Raw genomic sequence first — 25,498 nt, forward strand, 5'->3', positions numbered from 1 at the left:
GACCCCTGGTCATGTCATTAACACAGGCCAAACAGCCACCCTTTTCTTTTCCTTTTTTGGAGAAAAATGAACCTGCACATTTATTCCAGAAGTAACATCCTGTACATTAAGACCCACACCCCATGGGTGGGAATGCAATTAATCATCCTATCCCTGCTTTTGCTGATACAATCAACAGTCCCCCATTACATTTGCCTTAAAGAAAGAAAAAATACCAGCAATAGAATAGATCACAACACTGTACTACACTACAGGGCTGTTGTAAACTACTCTTTTGACTCCCCAGCAAAATGAGTCACTTCACAGAACTGTTTAAATCACAACATTCTTCCCACTGCAATATGCATATACTGTACTAACAAGGGACTTATTTGCCTTTGCAAATGAAAAAGTAGAAGGGCAATTTTTTTAAAGGTTTACAAACTCTCAAAAACTAACATTTCTGCATAAAATTAAACTTGGATTAGAAAGAGCTGCCTTTGGCTTTGGGGTGGGTATGAAACTACAAAATGATAGCTACACTAAAATCCTGGATTTCTCAGAAAGAATTACCTGAGAAACTGCTTTCCAAAAATACAAAAAAAAAAAGCTTCAAAATGAACCAGAAAGTCCCTTCTCCCAACAATAGGTGCCAGTGCGATTCTATTTTTTCCTCTATAGCACAGCTTCTGTAAACAGTTGTGACATCACTAAAAGGGAGGCGTCGGCTGATTTCTCACAAAGTGATTGGTTAGACTGGTGCCCTGAACATTTTGCTTTGTCTTGCCTGTTCTACAACAGATTGAGACTTAAAAAAAGAAAAAAGAAAAGAAAAGAAAATTATTCTGAGCTTAGGCTCATGTCCAGCAAGTACACTTATAATCCCCTCACAGTCATCCTGAAAGGCAGGGGTAAAGGTAAAGGGACCCCCAACCATTAGGTCCAGTCATGGACGACTCTGGGGTTGTGGCGCTCATCTCGCTTTACTGGCTTCTGGGTCATGTGGCCAGCATGACTAAGCCGCTTCTGGCGAACCAGAGCAGCGCACGGAAACGCCATTTACCTTCCCGCTGGAGTGGTACCTATTTATCTACTTGCACTTTGACATGCTTTCGAACTGCTAGGTTGGCAGAAGTAGGGACCGAGCAATGAGAGCTCACCCCGTCACGGGGATTCGAACCACCAACCTTCTGATTGGCAAGTCCTAGGCTTTGTGGTTTAACCCACAGCGCCACCCGCGTCCCTTGAAAGGCAGGGGTCGGGGACCCTAAAATATCCTCACTGGGTAACTGCAAGTTCTTGTGCATACCCAAAGAAGCACCTTTGATCCTGACTAGGTTCAACAGTTAGTTTTCTTAGTGCTGGGTGTCCAGGGTTTTAATTTGGAACAGCCAGCTTGACACTTGTATTATCAAATGCAATTTCCCAGTTACAGCTCTTGTGTGACAGTTCTATGCACACTACAAAGAAGACTCTCAACAAATCATGCTCTACATCTGGATGCTGAAAGATACGAGGAAGGTTTCATGTCATGGAAATGCAAAATAATAACAACAATAAATAAATAAAACATACAGTGTGATATCAGAAGTTAGAAATCAGAACAATTTACTCTGTGTTGCAGGGCTTCAAAGCTGCACAGTATTTCTCTTCATTCTTTCTACTTGGGAGTTTATACAATGCAAGTGTTGCTTTGTTTATGCACAGTTTTATTACAATATATATCCTGCTATGCCAGGAACAGATTTAGCAAGTCCTTGTTGAACTTCTATTGATATTTACAAAGGATGCTTTTATATGGTATTAGATGTTCACAGAGTGCATCATATTGATCTAGGAATAAAAAGCCGTTTCCCCCCACTATAGCTTGCCTGCCCTTTTTGTGGTATATTGAAATTTGAGGATTTCCTCCCCTACACAAAATTGTACTACTACACAAGATATATATTTTTTCCTGGGTAACTGCTGCTGTTATATTTAGAGAGGAGAGATAATAGCTTGTATACTCTTAGCATCACTTTAAGCAAAAAGTGATGCCTGACATTTAATTCTAAACCATGTCTGACATTTAGTGCTATATTTCAGCAAGAAAAAAACATCACTTATAAAAAGTCATTTTGCACCTTTTCACAATTAGTTTCTGATTGCAAATTGCTAGTGAGCATCACATTGCTATTCTCTACTGGATGAAATACAAGCGACTGACCATATGAGATAATATGATTGTGAAGAACAGGGGACAGCTTCCTGCATTATACATATTTAACTGTAGTTTGTATACTACATTTCAAGAGTTTACAGACCTACTAAAATAGATCATCTTCCCAAATTATCTCTCTGATTCTTGCCCGAAATAAAATGCAGCATTAGTCAGATGTTCTATGAAGTGAGCAGCTATAGATTTACCAGCAATTTTTCTACTTTACAGCTGAAAATCCTTTAAAAAGATACACACTAGAGAGGACATAACATTTCACATTTATCCACTTCTGTAAGTTTGGAACTATTTAGGGAAACCCTTTTTACCAACACCTTTCCAAGCCTAATGGATTTCTGTGTTTGTACAAACCACAAGTAAGTCTTTCATAAACTACACTGTTGCTGCACAGACATGTTGAGACGTGCTCAGCAAACCATACTGTATTACAGATATAAAGAATAGTGCCCATGATATGGTAAGCATTTGTATTTGGCAGCTAAATAATGCCCATTTTAGCCCTTAAGCAAAAAGATGGCAGCATGACCCACAGAATGGATTCCTCCCCCCCCCCTTCACAGGCAGGGACTATATGCTTCTGCTCACTTGCATGATGCATCCATCTTTGCAAAAGCTAACTTTGTGAAATCAGCTAGGTTTCTGTTCATTTTTAAAACGTTTGCTCTGAATGCCAGGCCAGTGGAAAAGGAAGGTAAAACACAACAGCAATAGCGATTCCCATCCCTATCTAGCAACCCTTCCTTTTCCCCCAGTGTGGACTTGTACAGTCATCCATCACGCTGACCTGACACCAGGTGCCTTCCTCATTGGGTGCTGATAAATATTTCCTCCCACCCAGAGACACACTAAAGAGTTCGATACTTATTCCGCTGCTTACTGGGAAACACAACACAGTTGTCAGGGCTCCAAAAGCCCCCATCAATAATAATACTCTGTGCCCCTGAGCTCCCTTTTCCTTCTCTCTCTCCCTCTCTCCTTCTCTTAATGTCTAAAGCTCTCAGACTGGCTGCTGAAGGAGCCTTCGGTATTAACAACTCCTGGAGGCAGAGAGAGAGAGAGAGAGAGAAATGTGCAGTCTCTTGATCCTGCGCTGCGAAATGTAACCTTAAACTGGCAACTGCTAGTTTGGGGATTTTAGTTTCCTGGAAACCAGGGCTGCGAGCTGCACGTTTTTCCATGAGCTAAGCAACACTTCTGCCCCCAGTAGAGAAGGAAAGGGAGCGCACAATCCTAGCCGGTCACCATCACCACCACCACCTGACAGGCGGGCACAGTGCCAAGGAGATTCCACCCCACTCCATCCTTTCCACCAGGCTAGGGAAGGGAAAGGGGTGGAAGGAGTTGTCTGTCTGCAGTTCCCGCTCTGATATTGCTTTGTGGTCTCTGCCTGCTGGGGCATCTCACTTTCTCCAGAAGCCTCTCCCTCTACCAAGTCAACTTTTCTCCCATCAGACAAACCTCCACAACCCAAAAAAACCAGAGCTCACTTGCAAGATAGTTTCTGACATGACTCGGTGGCCCAAAGACTTTCACCGAACAAGCAGTAGGGGCAGCAAAAGCCCACCACATCAGCTAATTCCAAAGACGGTGGAGGAGCTCTTTTACCAATATTCAAGATTTCCCACAGAAATGATACTATTATTGCTATTCCCTCCTCTCCAACACTGTGTTGTTGTTTTTAAAGGGCTCTCTGTGGGCTTCAGGAACCAGAGCAGGGATAAGAAGAAACTGGGAAGGGCTTTGTTTGGCTGCAAGCTCTGCATTGCACAGTCATCAAAGTTAAGTGTGAGGGTTGGGGAAGGGAGATGGGGAAAGAGAGAGACGGGAACAGGGATGCTTTTGATATCAGAGTGCGGCCCAGCCTTCCTATGTGGACGTGGTGGGCATCTTCAGCCATCCTAGGGAAGTTGCAGGAGAGAAAGCACTGGAAGCCGAAACTGATGAAGGAAACTGAGGAAGGGGGCACGTTTGTTTGGTTTTTCTTGGAGGAAAGGGCAGAATAAGTGTCGAGGACCTCCCAAGCAGCAAATTCACCTGGCCACTCTGAAGGGGAAGGACTCGGCCAGAGAGAGAGAGAGAGAGAGAGAGAGAGAGAGAGAGAGAGAGAGAGAGAGAGAGAGAGATTTGGGGAAGGTTGTGCTCGAGTTCCCCTGGTGTGCTCTGGAGTTTTTTCTGGCGAACGCACATTTACCCCGGGAAAGGTTGCGCGCTCTCCCTCTCTCGCGCACCTCGGAGGAGAAAAGGGGGCGTGAAACCGGCCCCCCCCCAAAAAAATATCTCCCGTGCCCCCCTTTGGAAACGCGCACGAAACTGCCCACCCAAAGGAAAAGAAGCCGAGCCGAGCTTGGCCGAGAGCGAGACCAACAGGCGTCGAGTCGAGGCGCAACACGGGCATTATTTCCCCCACCCCTTCCCACGCCGCCCTCCGACCCCAGGAGGAGAGCGCTTCCCTCCCCCCCCCAACTACTCCTTCCCTCCCCTTTCTTTTACCTGGTGGCTGAAGGGGGCTTCCCAAGAGGCGGCGAGGTTGCAGAAGGAGGAGCAGGAGGAGGTGGCGGCGGCGGTGGAGGAGGAGGAGAGGGAGAAGGCGGCATCTTCGGAGAGCCCGCAGCCAGCCATGCCTCCCTCTCGCTGCCCACGGTGAGAGAGAGAGAGAGAGACGGGGAGATGGAGACGCTCGAGCGGCGCGCGCGGCACTTGGGCAGCAGAGCCGGGGCGAAACTCTTCGGCGTCCTGGAGGCGCAGGGAGAGGCTGGCGAGCGAGCGCAGCGGCAACGGCGGGGCTCTCTCTGGACGCTCTCCTTCTGGTGTGCGGCTCTTTGGAGAGGCGCCGTCAGGAGCCACCGCCGGAATCACGTGGGCGCGCTCCCTCCGCCGCCCGCCCGCCGCCGCTGCTGGGGACACACAGGCTGCGTGTGACCAACAGCCCGGTGCTGCCAAAGCGACGCGGAGAAGCGCCCCGTGCTCGGGTCCCGCCGTCGCCGCCTCCTTTCCGGGCGAGCGCGATGCGTAAAAAGGAACCGGCTGGCCCCAAATGCGCCAAGGGCTAGTGATGCGCGCTTGGACTGGGGAAGGGAGCCCGGTCTGTTCAGGGAAGGAGGGAGGCGGGCTTGGGGAGGGTCGGGGTGCGCAGGAGGGATGGAGAGAGAGGAAACGAGCTCAAGTTGGAGAATCTGCCGCCCGCTGGCTGGTTTTCAGCCCGAGCGCCCGGTGTGTTTTGTTTTTATTTTTCAAACATCAGGTTGCAGCTTGGCGCTGCAGCTGGGAACTTCCGTGCATGTGCAGAGTGCATCTGGCTCTCCCGCGCGAAAGTGCCTGGTCCCACTGCTTCTTCCCCCGACCACCACCAAATGACTGAGCTCAGAGAGAGAGAGAGATCCTCTGAGCATGTGCTGAGTTGATTTTGCGCCATCAGGGCAGCTTAGGCCACCTGGCTCCACGCGGTTTCCTGAGCATGCACAGGGTGCCATTCTCAGGAGCGAAACAAGGCTTCGTTCATTCATTATTTTAGTGGCATAATTTCAGGCAATGGAACAAAAAAAAGGGGGGGAACCATCCATAAAACACTGGGCTTTATTTCACCTGGATCAAATACCCAGTTTGGCACACACGCACAAGCGCGCGCATCTGCCGGGAGCCTCAATGGCGCTGCTCTGGAGTCTTCACCCAGTTCGAGCCCCATGTTGGGCAAACAGATTCCTGCATTTCGGGGGGTTGGACTAGATGACCCTTGGGGTCCCTTCCGATTCTAGGAAAGGCCAGAACCGAGGGTGACGCTTGGCAGGTGGCTTCGTGGGATAGATGTCTGAAGCCAGGAGCCAGAAAACCCTTTTCCCCCCCGAAGAGCAACGCATTCTGAGAACATTCTGGGGCATGTTCTCGTCGCGTTTCTCGTCTCTGATCCCCTTCATCTCGCCACCGAGGGATTTAAAGGGGACTCAGACGTGGACGTCCAGCAAAGGGGTGGGGAGCTCCACCCCTCGCCCGAGGGACCTCTGTGCAGCTGCTGAAGAAAACATGTATTTTAAAATAGCCACAGGTTTGGGAAAGGAGGACTTGACGCTGCTTCCCTTTCAAAGCTAACAGCGCACAATCCTATGCAGGGACGTTCAGAAGCAGGTTCCAGTGCGTTCAGTGGATTTTTATCGTGTCTAATAGGATCGCAGCCTCAGTGGCAGGTATTCTCTTCGGGGCAGAGTTCCTTTCCAAAGATAAACACGCACATCAAAAGAAGAACTTAGCCTCCAAAGGCAGAGAAAGCTAAAGGCTTTTCCTAGCGCGACACTCCCCCACCCTTAAAATATTATTATTATTATTATTATTATTATTATTATTATTATTATTATTATTATTATAACAGAGCAACAGAGGTCAAGCTCTCTCACTTAGAGCCTCCCTGCAACCTGTTATCGTAAGAAACATGTGCAAGCCGGCTTTCTCCTCTTTATTGATAGCACCTGGCAGGCAGTTCATTGCGGTGAAGACAGGCAGCTGAAGGCTCCAGGGGAAGGGAACATTCAAAACGAGCTTCTTGTTGCATTCATAGCATGGCCCTTGTTCTCTCTCCCCATGCCAAATCACAATTACCCAAAGATGGAGCAGTCTTCTTAGGTTGCTTCAGAGCTCTCTCCATAGAAAAGCGGGGGTCTACCTTTTTACTTAGCACACAATGCGTCTGTTTTCTTGCAAGCGCGCACTAAGGTCACAAATCCTGCTTACAGCCTTGTGGCTCTCCATCGTTGCTTCGATGCACTTTTTTAAAGGTGAAAGGTCTAAACAAAGGACGACTACTATAACAACAACACAAGTAAACAGTAGCATATAATTAGAAATGTTGTATGTAACTGTAAAAGGCAATAATTGTTCTAGGAAAACCTCAAAGAATAAAGGTGGCCTGGTTATTCACCCTAAGATGCAGCTGGAGAAAGAGGTGGTTTGATCAAATGGTAAATAGATATATCAAGGGGCTTCTCTCACACTAACAAGGAGTGCAGTCCTATCCACATTTATGCTGAGATAACTCCGATTAAACTCAATGGGGGGTTTGGCTTCTGAATATACACACACACACACACACACACACACACACACACACACAGACACACATACAATTGTGCTGTAATCTTATAAATAAAATTAATGATAATCTGTTCCACTTCTCCTTTAAGCCCCTGTGCTGTCCTGTATACATTGCCATTTCCATGTAGAGGCAAAATAAAGTGAATTTCTTTGCTGTGTCTTGTAATTTTTGAAAGTTCCCTGACAAAAAGTCAATTCCAACTTTTTATTTTTATTTTTTCATTTTGCTTCTAAAAGCACAGTATTTTAAAATGACAGCCAACATGAACAGCAGCACCCAGCTCCTGTACCAGCCGCAGGTGGAAACTACAGCTGAGAAACATCAGCCAAGCAAAGGTGATTGCTAAAATATGAGCCCTAATAAATTCGAAGAATTAAAGAAAAAGAGGGTGAGGAATGAGAGGATACCAAGAAGGGCATTTCAAATTTACCCCCTACAAGGCAGGAATCTCAACTAAAGCGTCCATGACAGATGGCTATCCAACCTCTACTTAAAAACCTCCGAAAGCACCCAGCTTATTCAAAAGCACCCAGCTTATTTTAATATATACATATAATGGAAACACCAAAGCAGAACTCATAACCACGATTTCTAAAAATGCAGTCCCATCCTATCCGATTTTATTTAGACTTCTAAGTAAAAGGACTGCAACCTTAGACACACTCCCTTCTAAATTTCCCTGATAAGCCATTCATCTCCCTGCAATTTTCACACCCCTTTCACTGCTTCATTAAAGGTAAAGGTAAAGGGACCCCTGACCATTAGGTCCAGTCGTGGCCGACTCTGGGATTGCGGTGCTCATCTCGCTTTACTGGCCGAGGGAGCCGGCGTACAGCTTCCGGGTCATGTGGCCAGCATGACTAAGCCGCTTCTGGCAAACCAGAGCAGCGCACGGAAACGCTGTTTACCTTCCCGCCGGAGTGGTACCTATTTATCTACTTGCACTTTGATGTGCTTTTGAACTGCTAGGTTGGCAGGAGCAGGGACAGAGCAACGGGAGCTCACCCCGTCACGGGGATTCGAACCGCCGACCTTCCGATTGGCAAGTCCTAGGCTCTGTGGTTTAACCCACAGCGCCACCCGTGTCCCTGCTTCATTGCCCCACCAAAATTCTCTGCATGCACACTCAGTTTCAACAGCACCCTGCATCATTTTCAACCCCCCCCCCCAAAAAAAAAATAATGCACACAAATATATATGCACACACAAATCCCTGGGTTATCTTTCGGACACACAGCTTGGAAGACCAGAACACTGGATATTTGTGAGTGAGAGAAACAGCCAAGTTCGTACCCTTGATGCTTCCAGCACATATTCAAGCTAATGCTTTTTGATATTGTTGCATGATCTTATCTGCATATCCTGTCTTCCTCTATTTGGTTTTCTGTTTGTACCTCTAGGATAGGGCATGTTCTAGTTTATGTCGTCCAAGCAGAATTTGCTTTAAAATATGCTGGAGACGTATGTGCCTTTATACTCCTTTATCCTCCTTCCAATCCCTAATGAACTTGAGTACATCTCTGCTTAACCATGCAAATTTTACTCTTGTCTTTTGCCCACAGGTACATGACCATCTGTGCCACTGAAGAACATTCCTACCTAAGAATGTTTGCGATTCCACATTTTTCTTTTCTTTACTGCGTATTCCTCTGTATAGCAATAGATTTTACAGCTGAGGAACAAACAAACAAAAAAGCTCTGTGTGTTACATGCTGTGTGGTTTTCTCCCCAAATTATTAATTTCTTTACAAGTAGATTTTGCAGGTTGGTTGTCAGGGAAAAGTCAGCGTAGCCCTTTCCCTTATACAAAATTACTGAAGCTGCTTAATTGGGTCCCTGTAACTTTTCCTCTTAAAAAAGTAGCATGGAAGGATTACTCAAGAGATGGAAAGTGACCAAAGAGAGCAGGCTTAACTGGCCTTGTTTGGTGCCTGTGGTTCAGAATGCTTTTGCAGCTGGCTTGATAGCTGTGACCATTCCTGGCAGACCATAATAGTCCATGGCCTACTAACCTCCCGGTTAGAGGACTTCAATGCACTTAAGTGGGGTGGCATGGAAGTTGCAGCTCATACAGAATGGAGTGGTGAAATCGCTTCCATCCTGTCCCAAAGTTTCAGCTACAGTTGAAGAGTTGTGTGGAGAGAGATCAGGAGAAGATTGGAGATCAGGAAAAATTTAGAAGTTTTTAGATGCTGCTTCCCACTTTCATGATTTTTTGCTTATGGACACAGGAGCCCAGAACATAACCCCCACCAGTTTCCAGGTGTTGTTGTTTAGTCGTGTCCGACTCTTTTGACCCCATGGACCAGAGCACGCCAAGCACTTCTGTCTTCCACTGCCTCCCGCAGTTTGGTCAAACTCATGTTGGTAGCTTCGAGAACACTATCCAACCATCTCGTCCTCTCTCGTCCCCTTCTCCTTGTGCCCTCCATCTTTCCCAACATCAGGTTCTTTTCCAGGGAGTCTTCTCTTCTCATGAGGTGGCCAAAGTATTGGAGCCTCAGCTTCAGGATCTGTCCTTCCAGTGAGCACTCAGGGCTGATTTCCTTCAGAATGGAGAGGTTTGATCCTCTTGCAGTCCATGGGACTCTCAAGAGTCTCCTCCAGCACCATAATTCAAAAGCATCAATTCTTCGGCGATCAGCCTTCCAGGTGTTATTTATGACTTATAAAACTTGGGACCTAAATATTTTAGGTCAGGCATATCAAAACTTGTGGAATCGTCTAATTAAGTGTGGACTATGTTCATGGGCCTAACCAAGATTCATGTTGGCAGAACCGAGTTATCTGCAAGGTGATTCGACAGTTAGTTAAGTATTTTTATCTATTTACTTGATGGGGGGTCAGCTGCCCCCTTGCTATGCCCATGACTATGTTTTAGCAGAGAAGTCCAGTTACCACATAATGTTTAAGGTGTGGTGAGTGTATCAACTAGGTTAGGATAAACTCTTCTGGCTGACATATTCTAAGTTAAAAGAGTTAAGGGGAACACTTGGGAAATGACTTTGTGATACAGTGGTACCTCAGGTTAAGAACTTAATTCGTTCTGGAGGTCCGTTCTTAACCTGAAACTCTTCTTAACCTGAAGCACCACTTTAGCTAATGAGGCCTCCCGCTGCCTCTTCGACGCCACCGCACGATTTCTGTTTTTATCCTGAAGCAAAGTTCTTAACCTGAGATACTATTTCTGGGTTAGCGGAGTCTGTAACCTGAAGTGTCTGTAACCCGAGGTACCACTGTAATGCCGAATGGGAACAGAAAAGAGATAAGAACTCACTGGAAAGGTTAGGTTTTGTATCCAGCAACGCCGTTCCGTTCACAGAGTGAGTTCTGCTTGTGCAGTAGAAGTTTCCTTTCTTCTCCATCCCCTGTGCACCCCTCAAATCTGTTGTGCGTTCGCCCTGCCCAGAACAAGGCCAGCCTAACCCCATTTAGAATCTGAGGCAAGATTTGCCACCAATGTCCCTCTTTCCTGATCCAGGCCCACGCCCTGGGAGGGCCAGAGACCAGTGACAACACAGCCACTCTACAGAGGTGCCCCCTTATTTGTCAATATTTTAGGTGGAAATGGCACATTCCACAAGGAGCTGCCAGTGCTTTCCTGATCTTCAGTTTTTGGCTGCATCTTTGGCTAACCCAAAGCGAAGTCCATATCAGGATCTCTTGCCCCTCAGTGGAGCCTGACGCCTGAGGTGGATCGCCTCACGCTGCCTCATTAATGTGCTGGCCATGCTAGGGCAGCAAGCTAGAGACTACATGGAATGCCTTTCCAGCCCCTTTCTGCCCCTCAGGATTTGACGCCTTAGGCAGCTGCCAGATTCTACCTCATGGTATGGCTGGCCCTGCCTCAACCTTCTGGAGAAGATGGCAGAGGAGGAAAAAATCTGTTGTACAAGAAGAAGTCACTGTGTGAACAGAAAAACTTCATTGGATAAGAAATAATAATAATAATAATAATAATAGTTTATACCCCGCCCATCTGTCTGGGTCCCCCCAGCCACTCTGGAAGGCTTCCAACAAAACACTAAAATACAATAACCTATTAAACATTAAAAGCTTCCCTAAACAGGGCTGCCTTCAAATGTCTTCTAAAAGTTTGGTACAGTGGTGCCTCGCAAGACGAAATTAATCCGTTCCGCGAGTCTCTTCGTCTAGCGGTTTTTTCGTCTTGCGAAGCAACCCTATTAGCGGCTTAGCGCTATTAGCGGTTTAGCGGCTATTAGCGGTTTAGCGGCTATTAAAGGCTTAGCGGATTAGCAGCTAAAAGGCTATTAGCGGCTTAGCGGCTTAGAAAAAGGGGGGGAGCGGAAAAAAATCGGAACACTCGCAAGACGTTTTCGTCTTGCAAAGCAAGCCCATAGGGAAAATAGTCTTGCGAAGCAGCTCAAAAACGGAAAACCCTTTCATCTAGCGGGTTTTCCGTCTTGCGAGGCATTCGTCTTGCGGGGCACCACTGTAGTTATTTTTCTCTTTGACATCTGACGGGAGGGCGTTCCACAGGGCGGGTGCCACTACCGAGAAGGCCCTCTGACTGGTTCCCTGTAACTTGGCTTCTCGCAGCGAGGGAACCGCCAGAAGGCCCTCAGCGCTGGACCTCAGCGTCTGGGCAGAACAGACACTGAGGTCCCTATGTTGGATACAACACAGGGCCATATTTGGAAGACAAACCTATTAAAATCTGTGCAAGCGCTGTTCTCATAGGCATTCTACTCATCTAAGGCATGATATTTCTCTCAAAGGGTATGTCTATGATTTAACATAAAAGCTAAGATTTTCTCCACCCTGCAGAGCGCACAGAAACATATTTAGCCTTTAGTATAAATCTGGTGCTCTTCAAATATCAGAATCTTAAGTGTTGCAGGAGAAATGGAAACATGCATTTGTATCTAATACAAAATGTCACCAATGCGTTGTTGAAAGCAGCTGATCAATACTCACTATTCAGCTGAATAGCAACATATGAATTGCTCTTGACTGAAAATTAAGGTGGTGGGAAGCAAACAAGTAACGGAAACATTCTTAGAAAGCAAATTGAAAACTGCCAAGAGATAAGAGAACAAGATAAATGGATTTTGTTGTTGTCGTCGTTCTTTCAAGGTACATAAAGATCTCTTTGGATTCTACATGATCAAGTGTGCAGCTGGATAAACGTCTGTTCAAGTGGAAGCAAACATTGATGAGTCTAATAACCTACCCATAATAAGAAACTTTCAACATTACTGTGGTTATTAAAATGAAGTGATAATTGAATGCCCTCCTCAGGCCTTTCAACAGCTCTTCTCCATCAGCGTAATTGATGGTTAGTCTTTTGCACCCCAATAAATGGCAAAAATGAACAATTATGCCATTAAAGCAGACTTGCAGTCAAAGCCTCAAATCGCATTACTTAAGCAGCAACCCTTTATATGGTAGCAAAATAGCATGCTTTACTGTTAAAAATATGTATTAAAGTGCCCTCCAGACAGGTATATCAGAAGTCTAAATCCACACTAAAGTTCCTGTTAAAATAAGCAAGGCGGATTAATGGGAAAGTGTGTATATTTTTTGGTGACATTATATATGAGGAAGTAGTGACCCCAAACATATGTTCATCTTACCCAGAAAAGATGCACGGCACCCGAGTCACCAAATTTTCCTACCTCCCCAAGACCATTGTTCCTTCCCAGACCACCATCCAAATGGACATTCTATACTTGGGCTCTGCAAACAGAATGGGCTGATAGGAGGATAACAATATGGTCCAAGATTGCTCCCTCAACACACAAAAGGCCTTTCATATTAACTTTCTAGTAGTGGTAGTAGTAGCAGGAACAATCATACTGTAGCTCAAGAGTCTTAGTGAACCCATCACATTAATGCGGATGGCCAGCTTTCTATTTAACGGCAATAATTATTAAAATAAAATCCTGGTTAATTGCTTGATTACGGTAATCCATGAATCAATTTGTCATTTGCCTAAGCAACCACTGAAAACTACTAAAAGATACCAGAGATCTCACCAGTGGGGTTGCTGCCAAATTGCATAATAATAATAATAATAATAATAATAATAATAATAATAATTCACTCATCTAACTGGGTTGCCCCAGCCACTCTGCCTACGTTTTGTGGTTCAGTTGTGGCAGGAATGTTATAGAAAGCAGGATGGTACTGCAGTGGCCTTACATTTTCATAGAATCATACAGTTGGAAGAGACCACAAGGGCCATCGAGTCCAACCCCCTGCCAAGCAGGAAACACCATCAGAGCACTCCTGACATATGGTTGTCAAGCCTCTGCTTAAAGACCTCCAAAGTAGGAGACTCCACCACACTCCTTGGCAGCAAATTCCACTGTCAAACAGCTCTTACTGTCAGGAAGTTCTTCCTAATGTTTGGGTGGAATCTTCTTTCTTGTAGTTTGGATCCATTGCTCCGTGTCCGCTTCTCTGGAGCAGCAGAAAACAACCTTTCTCCCTCCTCTATGTGACATCCTTTTATATATTTGAACATGGCTATCATATCATATCATGGCTATCATATCATATCTCATATAATGAGACTCAAGTGCTATTGAAGACTACACCCTCCATGGTAGGAATGGGATCATCGGAGGAGCATGGGTTGATGGACAAGACTCAACTCATGCCATGCATGAGACTACAGCATGCATAGGAGACCCACATGCTTCTGTTCATGTCCACAGCCTTGAATGTACATCATGGAAACTGTAGCTCCTGCTGCCCAGGGCAACAGACGTATACAGAAGTATTTTTGGTCTGCATGCACTCATGCAAGGTATGCTGGTTCTCTGGATTTCCATTAGTGGCCCCAGCCTGTTAGTCCTCCAAATTGTGATCAAATGACAAGTATCTAAAAGCATCAATTATATAGACAACTCACTTTGGTGGATGCAACCTAATTTATTCAGGGTTTTTAAAAAGTACCCTACGATATAACCTACAAACATATGCGCATCCGCCAGCTTTTAACCTTCTGCCATGAGATCTTAACATATCTGAAGGGCCCATGAAAAGGAAAAACAACTTTATGTGAACTAGATCATTCTGAGGTCTGCATGCCAAAAACCTAGTTTCAAGTTGTAGCATTTTAAACTGCTTTTGATGAATTTTGATGTTGAAAACAAGCATCTCTGGAGAGCCGGAAAGGTTGACATGCAAGAGGGTAAAACCCATTTACCAATATAAAATGAGAAGCTGTTTATATCACTCAGTTTAAAATGTGAATTGACGAAAGCGTTTATGAAATAGGCAGGTACACAGGGAACTCTTTACTGCATAAAGCCTAGTAATTGCAGGATGGTTAAAATGTGTATTTTTGCTGCTTCGAGCAAGGAGGTTAGGGAAGAGGAACACAAGAACAGAAACAGAATTCAAATGTAAAGCAAAGGCATGCATGCTTTACATAAAAGCATTAACACAAAAACAGACAACAGAGAACCATAAGAGGTAGTCTAGGGTACAAATGAATTGGTTTAATTAGATTAATCAGCTAAAACTTTAATTGCTGGATCTTAAGAGTGAACACTTATTGAAACTATTTCAGTTCAACTGTACTGCTGATAAGAGAATGAATTTTACAAGTATCATAGGTAGCCTTCTATCCAAGAGTGGTATCTTCCATGTATTAAAGGTTATGTTTTCACATGTTTCCTCCTTCAGTATCTCAAGCAAACTGGCAATGAGGTTGGGATAATATTCAGTGCGATCCTAATTTGGAAGGAGGATCCCAGGCAACGTAGGGTTGCAGTCTCAACTGGTTAAAAGGAAGATCAATATTCAACTTTTTAAAACCTGGTTGACAGCTTTAAATATTTATTACTAGCATTAATCAGGTGTTTCGCCATTTGCATCTCTAGCGGGGCACTTGTTGCATATGCATTATTGTGAAGTCAAATTTTTTTACTTTGAACTGAGAACATATAAACACACATCATAGAAAGTGCTCTCCCAACGAAAAAAGACCTGAAAGCTGTGGACCGAATTGCACACAGTTGCACTGTATATGCAATCAAAATTGGTACCTATTTATAGCATAGACAATTATAATTCGTAGCTTTCCAAACCATGGATGCTAAAAGTCACATTCCCACTAGAAACAAACAAAAATTAGATGCATGAGTGAAAAACAGCTGAGGACGCAAGCTATTAAATATATGACTGAGATGTTCAAAGGAGGAAATGTTGGTTTACAAACTTTTCCTAACCCTTCAAGTCTCCTTAAATTTAGCCCAATCTAATCTAAAGAACAGTTTCAAAAAACCAGGCTTCCAAGCTTGAACGTTTATACTAGAGACTCTTTAATAGTAGACAGGTTTGCCCCTTATTAGTGAGTTCTCTCTCTGAAGGGCCAAATGTGCTCAACGGCGCCCTCTCAGGTTGTCTCATTACTCTTTGTGAACCAAAGACTCAGTCAAGGCTCTGCAACATTCTCCACACAGAAATGTTGAAAACCGATGGGAAAGTTGGAACAAAGTCAAGATATAGCCTATGGGCTAGCCTGGTAACATGAAAAGTTTATCATACAATGTGGCTCTTCTAGATTTTAACACTGAAAAGGTTTAAAAACAACAACAAAAGCACCCAATTTCATACACCCACATTTCAAAAATTCAGTTGCCTATGCTTGCTCTGCCTAAGCAAAGTCAAAATATTTTATATATTATTTCATATATAATACATTAATATTTTAAAACACTCACATTGCTGGGGGCAAGCATTTACTCATAATTAATTGTGTATACAGAAGGAACGAAGGTGAGACCTTCTTTGCTTCTTCTCCAAGTTCAGTCCATTGCAAAAGAGAATCAAAACCATCAAAACCCTAAGTCCAGGGATCAGCCCCCCTTTCATCATCAGATACTTGGAACGCATAACACTTATGACTTAAGAGAGGAAATTGTTTTATGCATAGAACGTATTTCCACAGGCATTTCAGAAAAGGAAGCCCAGATTTTTTTTATTAAGACAACCTTGTCCACTGACAGTTAACATCTAAACTTATTAAAAGCGACAGCCAGTTTTGAACAAAATCTGAATTTCTGTAGCAAAACTGGTCTGTGTTTTGGTCATTGAAGATGCTCCCCAAAACAGCTTTTGCAGATACGCTCCTTAAGAACGCACTGAAACATTGCCTAAGAGTGACTAGTGAAGATGACCGGGCGCTAGGATAGTGCCTGACATCTCCACCATCTGGAGGTACATCCCAGGGAATCCTTGAATCTTGACTATTTTCACACACCAGCGACACATCCTGTAGAATTCTATCCGTTATGTTTTATCTGCAGAGTCAGAATGAATTTTAGGATCCAAAAAGTTGTACTGAAAAATACTACTTTAGAGCAGTCTGGCCCCAAAAAGGCAGCTAGGCATTCCGTTTTTGTAACCCTGGTTTAAGGCAGTGTTTCCCAACCTTTTTTGGGCAAAGGCACACTTGTTTGATGAAAAAAATCTCGAGGCACACCAGCATTACAGCCCCGTGACGTCAGCGCGCAGCGTCACGCCGGGAGGGACGCACGAAAGTGTAAGTTTCAATTTTTTTCCCTCCCCCTTGCCGGGGAACCTCCAACCTTTGGGGGTGGGGGGGGAGGAGGCAGCAAAGCGAGGCAGGAAGGAGAGCGCGGCTTGGCTGGGTGAGCTTTGGCAGGGAATGAGAGCCGCGAGGCGGGCGCTGCGGACGGAGGCGCTGCCCGCCGAGCTCGCAGGCAGGCAGACGGCGAGAGCCCCGCGCTGGGCGGCCTCTCCTCACCGCCGCCGCCCCGCCTCTCGCCGCCCGACTCGCCCGCCTCCCTCCAGGCAACATCTCGCGGCACACCAGGCAACATCTCGCGGCACACTAGTGTGCCGCGGAACAGTGGCTGGGAAACACTGGTTTAAGGAACCATTTGGCGCCTAGCTTATATATCTGAGTTTCTAACACTGGTTGCAAGTTTATAGCTCTTTTTTAAATAGTCGGGCAGTTGGCATGGGATAACATGTGATACACAACAGCAGGCACCTCCAACCTGCCACCCTCCAGATGTTTTGGCCTACAACTCCCATGATCCCTAGCTAACAGGACCAGTGGTCAGGGATGATGGGAACTGTAGTGTAAAACATCTGGAGGGCTGAAGGTTGGGGATGCCTGCACAATAGCAATATGAATGAGCTGACTAGCATTGGGCTGGGTGTTCATCAGTATGCGGATGACACCCAGCTCTACCTCTCTTTTAAATCAGAACCAGTGAAGGCGGTGAAGGTCCTGTGTGAGTGTCTGGAGGCGGTTGGAGGATGGATGGCGGCTAACAGATTGAGGTTGAATCCTGACAAGACAGAAGTACTGTTTTTGGGGGACAGGAGGCGGGCAGGTGTGGAGGATTCCCTGGTCCTGAATGGGGTAACTGTGCCCCTGAAGGACCAGGTGCGCAGCCTGGGAGTCATTTTGGACTCACAGCTGTCCATGGAGGCACAGGTCAAATCTGTGTCCAGGGCAGCTGTTTACCAGCTCCATCTGGTACGTAGGCTGAGACCCTATCTGCCTGCGGACTGTCTCGCCAGAGTGGTGCATGCTCTGGTTATCTCCCGCTTGGACTACTGCAATGCACTCTACGTGGGGCTACCTTTGAAGGTGACGCGGAAACTACAACTAATCCAGAATGCGGCAGCTAGACTGGTGACTGGGAGCGGCCGCCGAGACCATATAACACCGGTCTTGAAAGACCTGCATTGGCTCCCAGTACGTTTCCGAGCACAATTCAAAGTGTTGGTGCTGACCTTTAAAGCCCTAAACGGCCTCGGTCCAGTATACCTGAAGGAGCGTCTCCACCCCCATCAGTCTGCCCGGACGCTGAGGTCCAGCGCCGAGGGCCTTCTGGCGGTTCCCTCACTGCGAGAAGCAAAGCTACAGGGAACCAGGCAGAGGGCCTTCTCGGTAGTGGCGCCCGCCCTGTGGAACGCCCTTCCAGCAGATGTCAAAGCGATAAACAACTACCTGACATTCAGGAGACATCTTAAGGCAGCCCTGTTCAGGGAAGTTTTTAACGTGTGACATGTTACTGTATTTTTGGTTTTTATGGAAGCCGCCCAGAGTGGCTGGGGAGGCCCAGCCAGATGGGCGGGGTATAAATAATAAATTATTATTATTATTATTATTATTGCTCTATACATAAGAACAAATCTTACTTATCAGACGCATCTGAAAACTATGTTTAATAGATTGAAAGATTTCAACCTGAATGTGTCATCAACGTTTCTTCACCAAGGGCACAGAAACAGTAAGTTACTTTGCCAAAACGTTAGTATAAATAGACTTTATTGAAGTCAGTACCTCTGTACTGAAGCTGAAGATTGTGTCTACATAAGCATGTTGTAACACTTCACAACTTCTAAAAGGAATGTCAACAATTACAACGATCATGCATGCCATGGTCGATAATCACATTTTAGAAGCATTTTCAACCATTTCTAAAGAAATGCTTATAACATTGTTATATATTTATATTTATATAGAGAACTACTTTCAATAAACTGCAAAACATTGATCAGCTTTTCCAGTATGAGCTACAGTGTGAACACAAAAGGGAGGCATACGCGTTTAATTTATGAAATCAGAATGGAATATTTACTGTAAAGAAAAATTAAAAAGCTTTCAAATAAAGGCCATTATTGAACCAAAGCAAAGAGCACAACTTGGAACTTAAGAGTTCATTTATTGTTTAAAGCTGTCCTCTTGAGCAACTTCAATTCAAATAATAAATTCAGTACTGTGAGTATTCCTTGGACTGAAGTTTGGCAATGATGCGGTCCAACTGTCTCTTTGCTTCACACTGTGGGAAATTGCTCATGTCATAATATTGAGGGGCAATTTTCACCAACCTGCCAAAGAAAGAAAGGTTTGTCACTTGTGCACAGATCTGAATATCATGCAGGCGATAGCAGTGGCCCAATTAGTATCTACTTATGATAATTAGATTATCAATCTCCTTAATAAGGCCTGTAAATATGGAAATCCAGTTTGTGTATAAAAAAACATGCTACCGAAAAGACCTTTTCAAAATAAAAGGCACCTCCAAGTAGTATATATACTTACTACTCTGAAACTTACAAAATTCAAACAATCAAAACAAAAGGCTCGTAACACGCAGTGATTGTCAGGAGGGTTTAAAAATCTTGTGTATATGTAATATGAAGAAAGCTGTTTTTACCATTCATTAAAATGAAAAGTCAACTTTTATTGACTTGGGATAATATGCAAGTTGGAGACAATATTTGGATACTTCAACCAAAAGTCAATTATGTAGTTGTAAACAGTGTAGACATTAGTTATCCAGAGCTAGATTAAATAATAGATAAGAGTACAGCATCACAGAAGGAATCTCTGATTGTAAGCCAAGTTCCAGGCAATAATACAAATGCATGATGAAAATACATAGGAACAATGACTCTGCATTCAGACGTTTTAGAACTGACAGGAACAAACATTATGGCTTCGCTGAAAAGCAAAGGGGCTTGTCGCAGGGCCTTTAATGGAACAAACACTTCTTTCTATTCCTTTTTTTCACATTTGGGGCTAAAATTACGAACATCAACCTTAAAAGTTATTTATCAAAGAGTCTCAGTATTGTCAAATTCTATGAGCTGGTTTAGATGCAATATTGCCGACCCTTGAAAACACAGCTGGAGAATTGAGAATGCGCCTCAAGCATGCATGCTCCCTTCTGCCAAGCATTCAAATTTCCACCCTGACTTCCTGGTTTTATAATCTGCCATTACAAATGAACTGGGCATATGGAGAACTGGGAAGCATGTACAAACCACAGTTTCCATAGTTCTGGTTTTCAGGCAAACTACCATTTGTACAATTCAGATGTAAGCAGGATGGGTTACTGCAAGCCCAAGCTGATGATGATAACCTCTCAGTGAATCTAAGAGCAGAGATCATTTCTGCTATTTCTCGCCTAAGGAAAAAGACCATGGATGATGGTGGAGCGCATGCTTTGCATGCAAAAGTTTCTAGGTTAAGTCCCTGGAATCTCCAAACAGAGCTGGAAAAGATTCCTGCATGAAACCCAGGGAAGTTGTTGCCAGTGAATACAGTGGTACCTCTTGTTACGTACTTAATTCGTTCCGGAGGTGGGCACCCAAATCTATCATTTTATAATTGTTTAGTGCATGGTACTGGTAACACCCAGGTCACAGGTTTGATCCCCATTTTAGATATACAGTGGTACCTCGGGTTGAGTACATAATTCATTCTGGAGGTCTGTTCTTAACCTGAAACTGTTCTTAACCTGAAGCACCACTTTAGCTAATGGGGCCTCCTGTTGCTGCCATGCCACCGAGCATGATTTCTGTTCTCATCCTGAAGCAAAGTTCTTAACCCGAGGTACTATGTACCGTATTTTTCTCCCTATAGGACGCAATTTTCCCCTCCAAAAATGAAGGGGAAATGTGTGTGCGTCCTATGGGGTGAATGCAGGCTTTCGCTGAAGCCTGGAGAGCGAGAGGCATCGGTGCGCACCAACCCCTCTCGCTCTACAGGCTTCAGGAAGCTATCCGCAAGCCTTGCGAGCCCGGGGGAGTTCCCGCGGGCGCGCGAGGCTTGGGGCGGCAGCCTGCATCCCAAAGCACGGGGTGCCCTCCGGAGGACGCCCCGTGCTTCGGGAAGGTGTCCACAAGCCTCCCGCACCCGGCGGGAGGTCCCGCGGGCGCGCGAGGCTTGGGGCGGCAGCCTGCATCCCAAAGCACGGGGTGCCCTCCGGAGGACGCCCCGTGCTTCGGGAAGGTGTCCGCAAGCCTCCCGTGGGCGCGCAAGGCTTGGGGCGGCCTGTTCTGGGGGTTGGGGTCGAGGGAAGCTCGGGCTTCCCCTGCGCCAGCCCCGCGCCTGGGGGGGGGGGAGATTTTTTTTTCTTTATTTCCCCCCCAAAAAGCTAGGTGCATCCTATGGGGCGAAAAATACGGTATGTAACCTGAAGCGTATGTAACCTGAGGTACAAGTGTATAGGCAATACTGAGAAAGATGGACCAGTGGTCGGACCCAATCTAAGGCAACATCCTAGGCGCAGCTACGAAAGAAACAAGGATAATAAATGGGGGGAAATGAAGGTGGCATTATTTAAAGAAGCAGATGCAGAAGTGAAAAGTGACTCCTATTTCTAAGCTTTCATTCCCTTCTGGATCTTTCTGCAACATGATCTCTTCCACAGGGACCAGACTATCTATCAAAGCAGAACACACGTCTTATTACCATTGCTTTTTTTCAACTGAGATTTGGCCGCTATTCAATTGTTAGTCGAAATTCCATATGTATTCGAGTTTTAATTATCAACCCTAATCAAAATTGCATGTGCCAAAGGTAGCATACTTGTGGCTACTGAAAGAACATTAAACAAATAGGAAAATAGCAACTTGGAAACATTTGTAAATGTAAAAAAAGGGGCGGCACTTGCAGGTATAATGCGAGCTTGTCCCTTAACTAGAATTAAAGGAGCGGACTGCACGATTGCACACTTGCTCTCTTCTGTTAAGACCACCACCACTTTCAGCACGATTTGCTTAGCGTCTCAACACCCTTAACCACTGTGGGAAAAGCTGGCTGTGTTTTAAATCAAGCTCTGAAATTCAGAAACTCTCCCCAGCTCCCAATATCTGTAGCAACAAGAGTATAGTGCAAGCACTCCTCAATACAAGTTTCTTTTTTAAAACCTGCTCCCTCCCTCGCTTCTGCTGCTGCAAAAGACAAAAGGAACCTAACTTCTGTTTACAGCAGAAAGGCTGGGCTTTCCAACTTCCAGGTAGGCGAATGTATAAAACCAGCCTTTTGAACAAGGAAAAAGACAACACGGTTTTTTATAAGCATAATTGAAACTGAAGATCCAGAAAGGAAATGTTTCAAGCAAGGTTTTTAATTAGTGTTGTTAGTGGCCTAGGGCTCTAAAATCCTTTTCGTTTTTCCTTACAGCTCTCAGGAAACTTTCATAAAAACATACATGAAAATGTACTTTTAAAATTAGTAATGTGTTGAGAGAAAAAAGACACGTAATAAGAGACAGTTTCGAAGAAGGTGGCTTACCATTCTGGCTTGATGTCTGTACAAGTGCGGATGTAGTTCTTCGTGGTAAGAACAAATTCGTTGTAAAGTACCCACTCAGGCTTGTGATCAAGAACTGTGGAAGGATGCAACTGCACTACTTGGTTGTCCTTCACTGTTAGATAGTGTCCTGTCCGTTCCAAATGTGCCACCTATATTGACAACATTCACACTCAGATCAGAAATGTGATGCCTGCTGTGCTTCTCCCATGATACTAAACCTCTTGGAAAATATGGAAAATCAAGGCGCTGCAATTGGCTGTTCTTGCGCCAGCAACTCTCTATCAAAGCTTAGCCACCCCAAACCCCAACTGCGCAACAACCTTCAAACCACAGCTGCCAACGTTTCCCTATTTTAAAGGGAAATTCCCTTATTCCAAATAGGATTCCTCGCAAGAAAAGGGGAAAGTTGACAGCTATGCTTCAAAAGCAAACAAGGCAACAGGGCATTTTCCAGCCTCGGAACACAGGCTTGAATTCTGGACAAATTAAAAATCTCCTAAAATAATTGGAAATGTGAAATTATAATACGAAGATAATCTGAAATGTAATGCTATTTAGAGTCTAAAGCAGCACGTATTTATAACAACAATTAAAAACGGGGGATGAAACTATGAGCAATAGAATTAAGCATTAGAAAACAGAGATGCAACCCTTGTAATCAGCCAACAGGGTTAAATAATTCTGTGCATGCCAGATATGCCAAAGTTGCCCCAATCCAGAATCTCAGGTAGATTCTTGAGGGTTGGATCTATAAACGTTCATACAATGGCTTTTGCTTGTACAACAGAGTTCCTCTCCTTACATGTCCCCACCCAATTCTGTTCTTGGGGATTAAGGGTGACCCACAGGAACAGAGTAAGTCTTTGTGCAAATGGGACAATCCCTTGCTTTTAAACTCCCTGTAACTGAGTTAGATAATCTGCCTTCTATTAAAATGGTAGCTCATATTATGGCTTAAACTCATTAGAAACCACTTGTAGGTTTCCCATGGGTTGGTCACTGTGAGAACAGGAATGTGGACTTCTGGGCCTTTGGTCTGATCCAGAAGGGCTGTTCTTACGTTCTTGAGCAACCACTTTTAAAATACAATCGGCTTTCATTCACTATGGTCCAACCTGCATTTAATAAAGTACGGATCCGGCTATTCCACAACAGTTCAGTTGTAGAGTATAGGTCAAAACTTAAGCAAACATTAAACCAAAGCACCCAGCTATAATAATTTACCCACATATAACATATAATTGGAAACACGCCCCCCCCCCCCCCCGTCGGTCACATTTCTAAAATTATGCAATTTAAAAGCCTGCTTGTTTTTTATAATCTCTTAAATCTTTCATTAAACAAAGTATGTGTATTTATTTTAAAAATGAGTATCTACTCTGCAAGAAGGCAACTACCAGAGGCAAAATCTAAGCAGCATAGTGCCACCAATGTAAAGAACTGAATGAGAAAAGAGACAGGTCCCAATCTTAAGGAGCCTCACAGTCTCTATTTTAACGGATGGAGAGACAGAGAGAGGGGTACTTTTCAAAATGTGCCGTTTCAGAATTTTCCTATGCTATTTGCCTGTCTGTCAGAGTTGCCCAATAATCAGGTTGTAAAAATCATAGCTAAATACTAAACACATTTTTAATCATTTCAAAGGGGTGAGGAATTGCAGATTTCTGTGTATTTTATATGCAACATACCTGCATGAAGTAACCAGTAACCAAAGCCTTCCTAATATTGATGTAATAGTCCCTGCTTGTGAAGTCTGTGCTTCTACGCGGCAAATTAAATCTGTCCATGATTCGTGACAGCTGTTGGCGTACATTGTCTGCAGACATCAGGGACCTGTAGTTAATGAAGTTGTCATAACACCACTGAACCGATTCATGATCTGCAATGTTAAAAAAAAGTCATGAATCATCTAAAAATGAACATTTTACCAAATTAAAACAAGTACACAAAGAGAAACCAGCTGAATGGTCAACCCACTGAACCGATTAAAAACCCGAATGACACTGTTTTATTTAAACAGCAACTGCTACACCTTTTCAGCTGCTCTTAATTTGCGTCTGCAGTAGGTAAATAAGATTACAAAGACAAGTGGACAAGAACTGCAGTGGTAGAATGGGGGGGACGGACCAGGGACCAGAACGAAAATAAAGACTTCTAAATTGCTAAGTTTTTCAAAAATTAGATCAAGGAGATAATAAGAAATCTGATGGGAGAAAAGCTAAACAGTAGAAAGTCATTATAGGGTAGTACAACCAATGGGTTACTTTTTTAAAAGTTCTATACATGTCTCATTTCTAGATTTTGTCAAACCATATAAGAACAAACTAGCTGTTTTCAGGCTAAGGAGTGGCTGACAGCTGCTACTTTCTAGGAAAAAACGTCTAAAGAACATTTATTCTGATCCATTAGCACACAGGTGCAGCAGCTGGAATCATGCAATCCTAGTCCTTTCTGAAGGAAGCTTAGAAAAACGTGCATTCACAAATGCACACAAAGACCCAGTTGGTAATATTTCACTTTCTAAAGAGGGCTACATGCACACAACCTTGGCTGTTGGATTGACCAGTGGAATTGCATGGGACAATATCCCTCTTCAGTTATTCTTTTAGAAACAAGCACACACCATTGCATTACAGTGAGAGCCGAGATGAGCCTGTTGGATCAGTCTGCTGCATTCCTGCAGGCTCCCTACACAATTTAGAACCCTAATTTTTCATGTGGAGAATTTCACTTTCCAAAATGTGGAAGGCAATGAATGAAGCTGGTGATGGGCATATGCCAGAGAAGAAGGGCCAACTGTCCCCCTCTCACACTAATCACACAAGGTTTGAATGCACAAAGAGGAAGATCCCACATAAGTAAACACAAGCGCTAAGTACCATGAATCTCTAGCCGTAATTAAGATTGCCGGAAGATATGAAGATGACACAACCTTGAGGGCAGAAAGTGAGGAGGAATTAAAGAACCTTTTAATGAGGGTGAAAGAGGAGAGCGCAAAATATGGTCTGAAGCTCAACATCAAAAAAACAAAGATCATGGCCACTGGTCCCATCACCTCCTGGCAAATAGAAAGGGAAGAAATGGAGGCAGTGAGAGATTTTACTTTCTTGGGCTCCATGATCACTGCAGATGGTGACAGCAGCCACAAAATTAA

General features: G+C 44.4%; 2 protein-coding genes and 2 long non-coding RNA genes across 6 annotated transcripts in view; 2 read left to right on the forward strand and 2 right to left on the reverse strand.

Annotated features, from left to right (window-relative positions):
* The window catches only part of PPARGC1A (PPARG coactivator 1 alpha), a 673,798-nt gene extending 668,787 nt beyond the window's left edge, over positions 1-5,011 (reverse strand). Inside the window, exon 1 of one of the 3 annotated variants that reach the window (XR_014011494.1) lies at positions 4,688-5,011. Coding sequence is in view for 2 of the 3 variants with exons in the window: in XM_081207651.1 (XP_081063777.1) it covers positions 4,688-4,816 (129 nt within the window). In the remaining variant the exon portion in view is untranslated. The remainder of the gene's footprint in view (positions 1-4,687) is intronic. The other 2 variants (XM_081207651.1, XM_081207654.1) reach the window with 2 other exon arrangements.
* Positions 1-25,498, forward strand: part of LOC308594654 — a 515,175-nt gene that overhangs the window by 358,585 nt on the left and 131,092 nt on the right. The window lies entirely within an intron of this gene.
* Positions 1-25,498, forward strand: part of LOC308594684 — a 186,878-nt gene that overhangs the window by 40,457 nt on the left and 120,923 nt on the right. The window lies entirely within an intron of this gene.
* The window catches only part of DHX15 (DEAH-box helicase 15), a 45,293-nt gene continuing 38,342 nt past the window's right edge, over positions 18,548-25,498 (reverse strand). The window contains exons 12-14 of the mRNA XM_081207691.1: positions 24,033-24,223; positions 22,324-22,493; positions 18,548-19,127 (exon numbers count right to left, since the gene is read on the reverse strand). Coding sequence (XP_081063817.1) covers positions 19,010-19,127; positions 22,324-22,493; positions 24,033-24,223 — 479 coding nt within the window. The 3' untranslated portion in view covers positions 18,548-19,009. The remainder of the gene's footprint in view (positions 19,128-22,323; positions 22,494-24,032; positions 24,224-25,498) is intronic.

The sequence above is a fragment of the Podarcis bocagei genome (assembly GCF_964188305.1).
Source record: "Podarcis bocagei genome assembly, chromosome: 9".
NCBI lineage: Eukaryota > Metazoa > Chordata > Lepidosauria > Squamata > Lacertidae > Podarcis > Podarcis bocagei.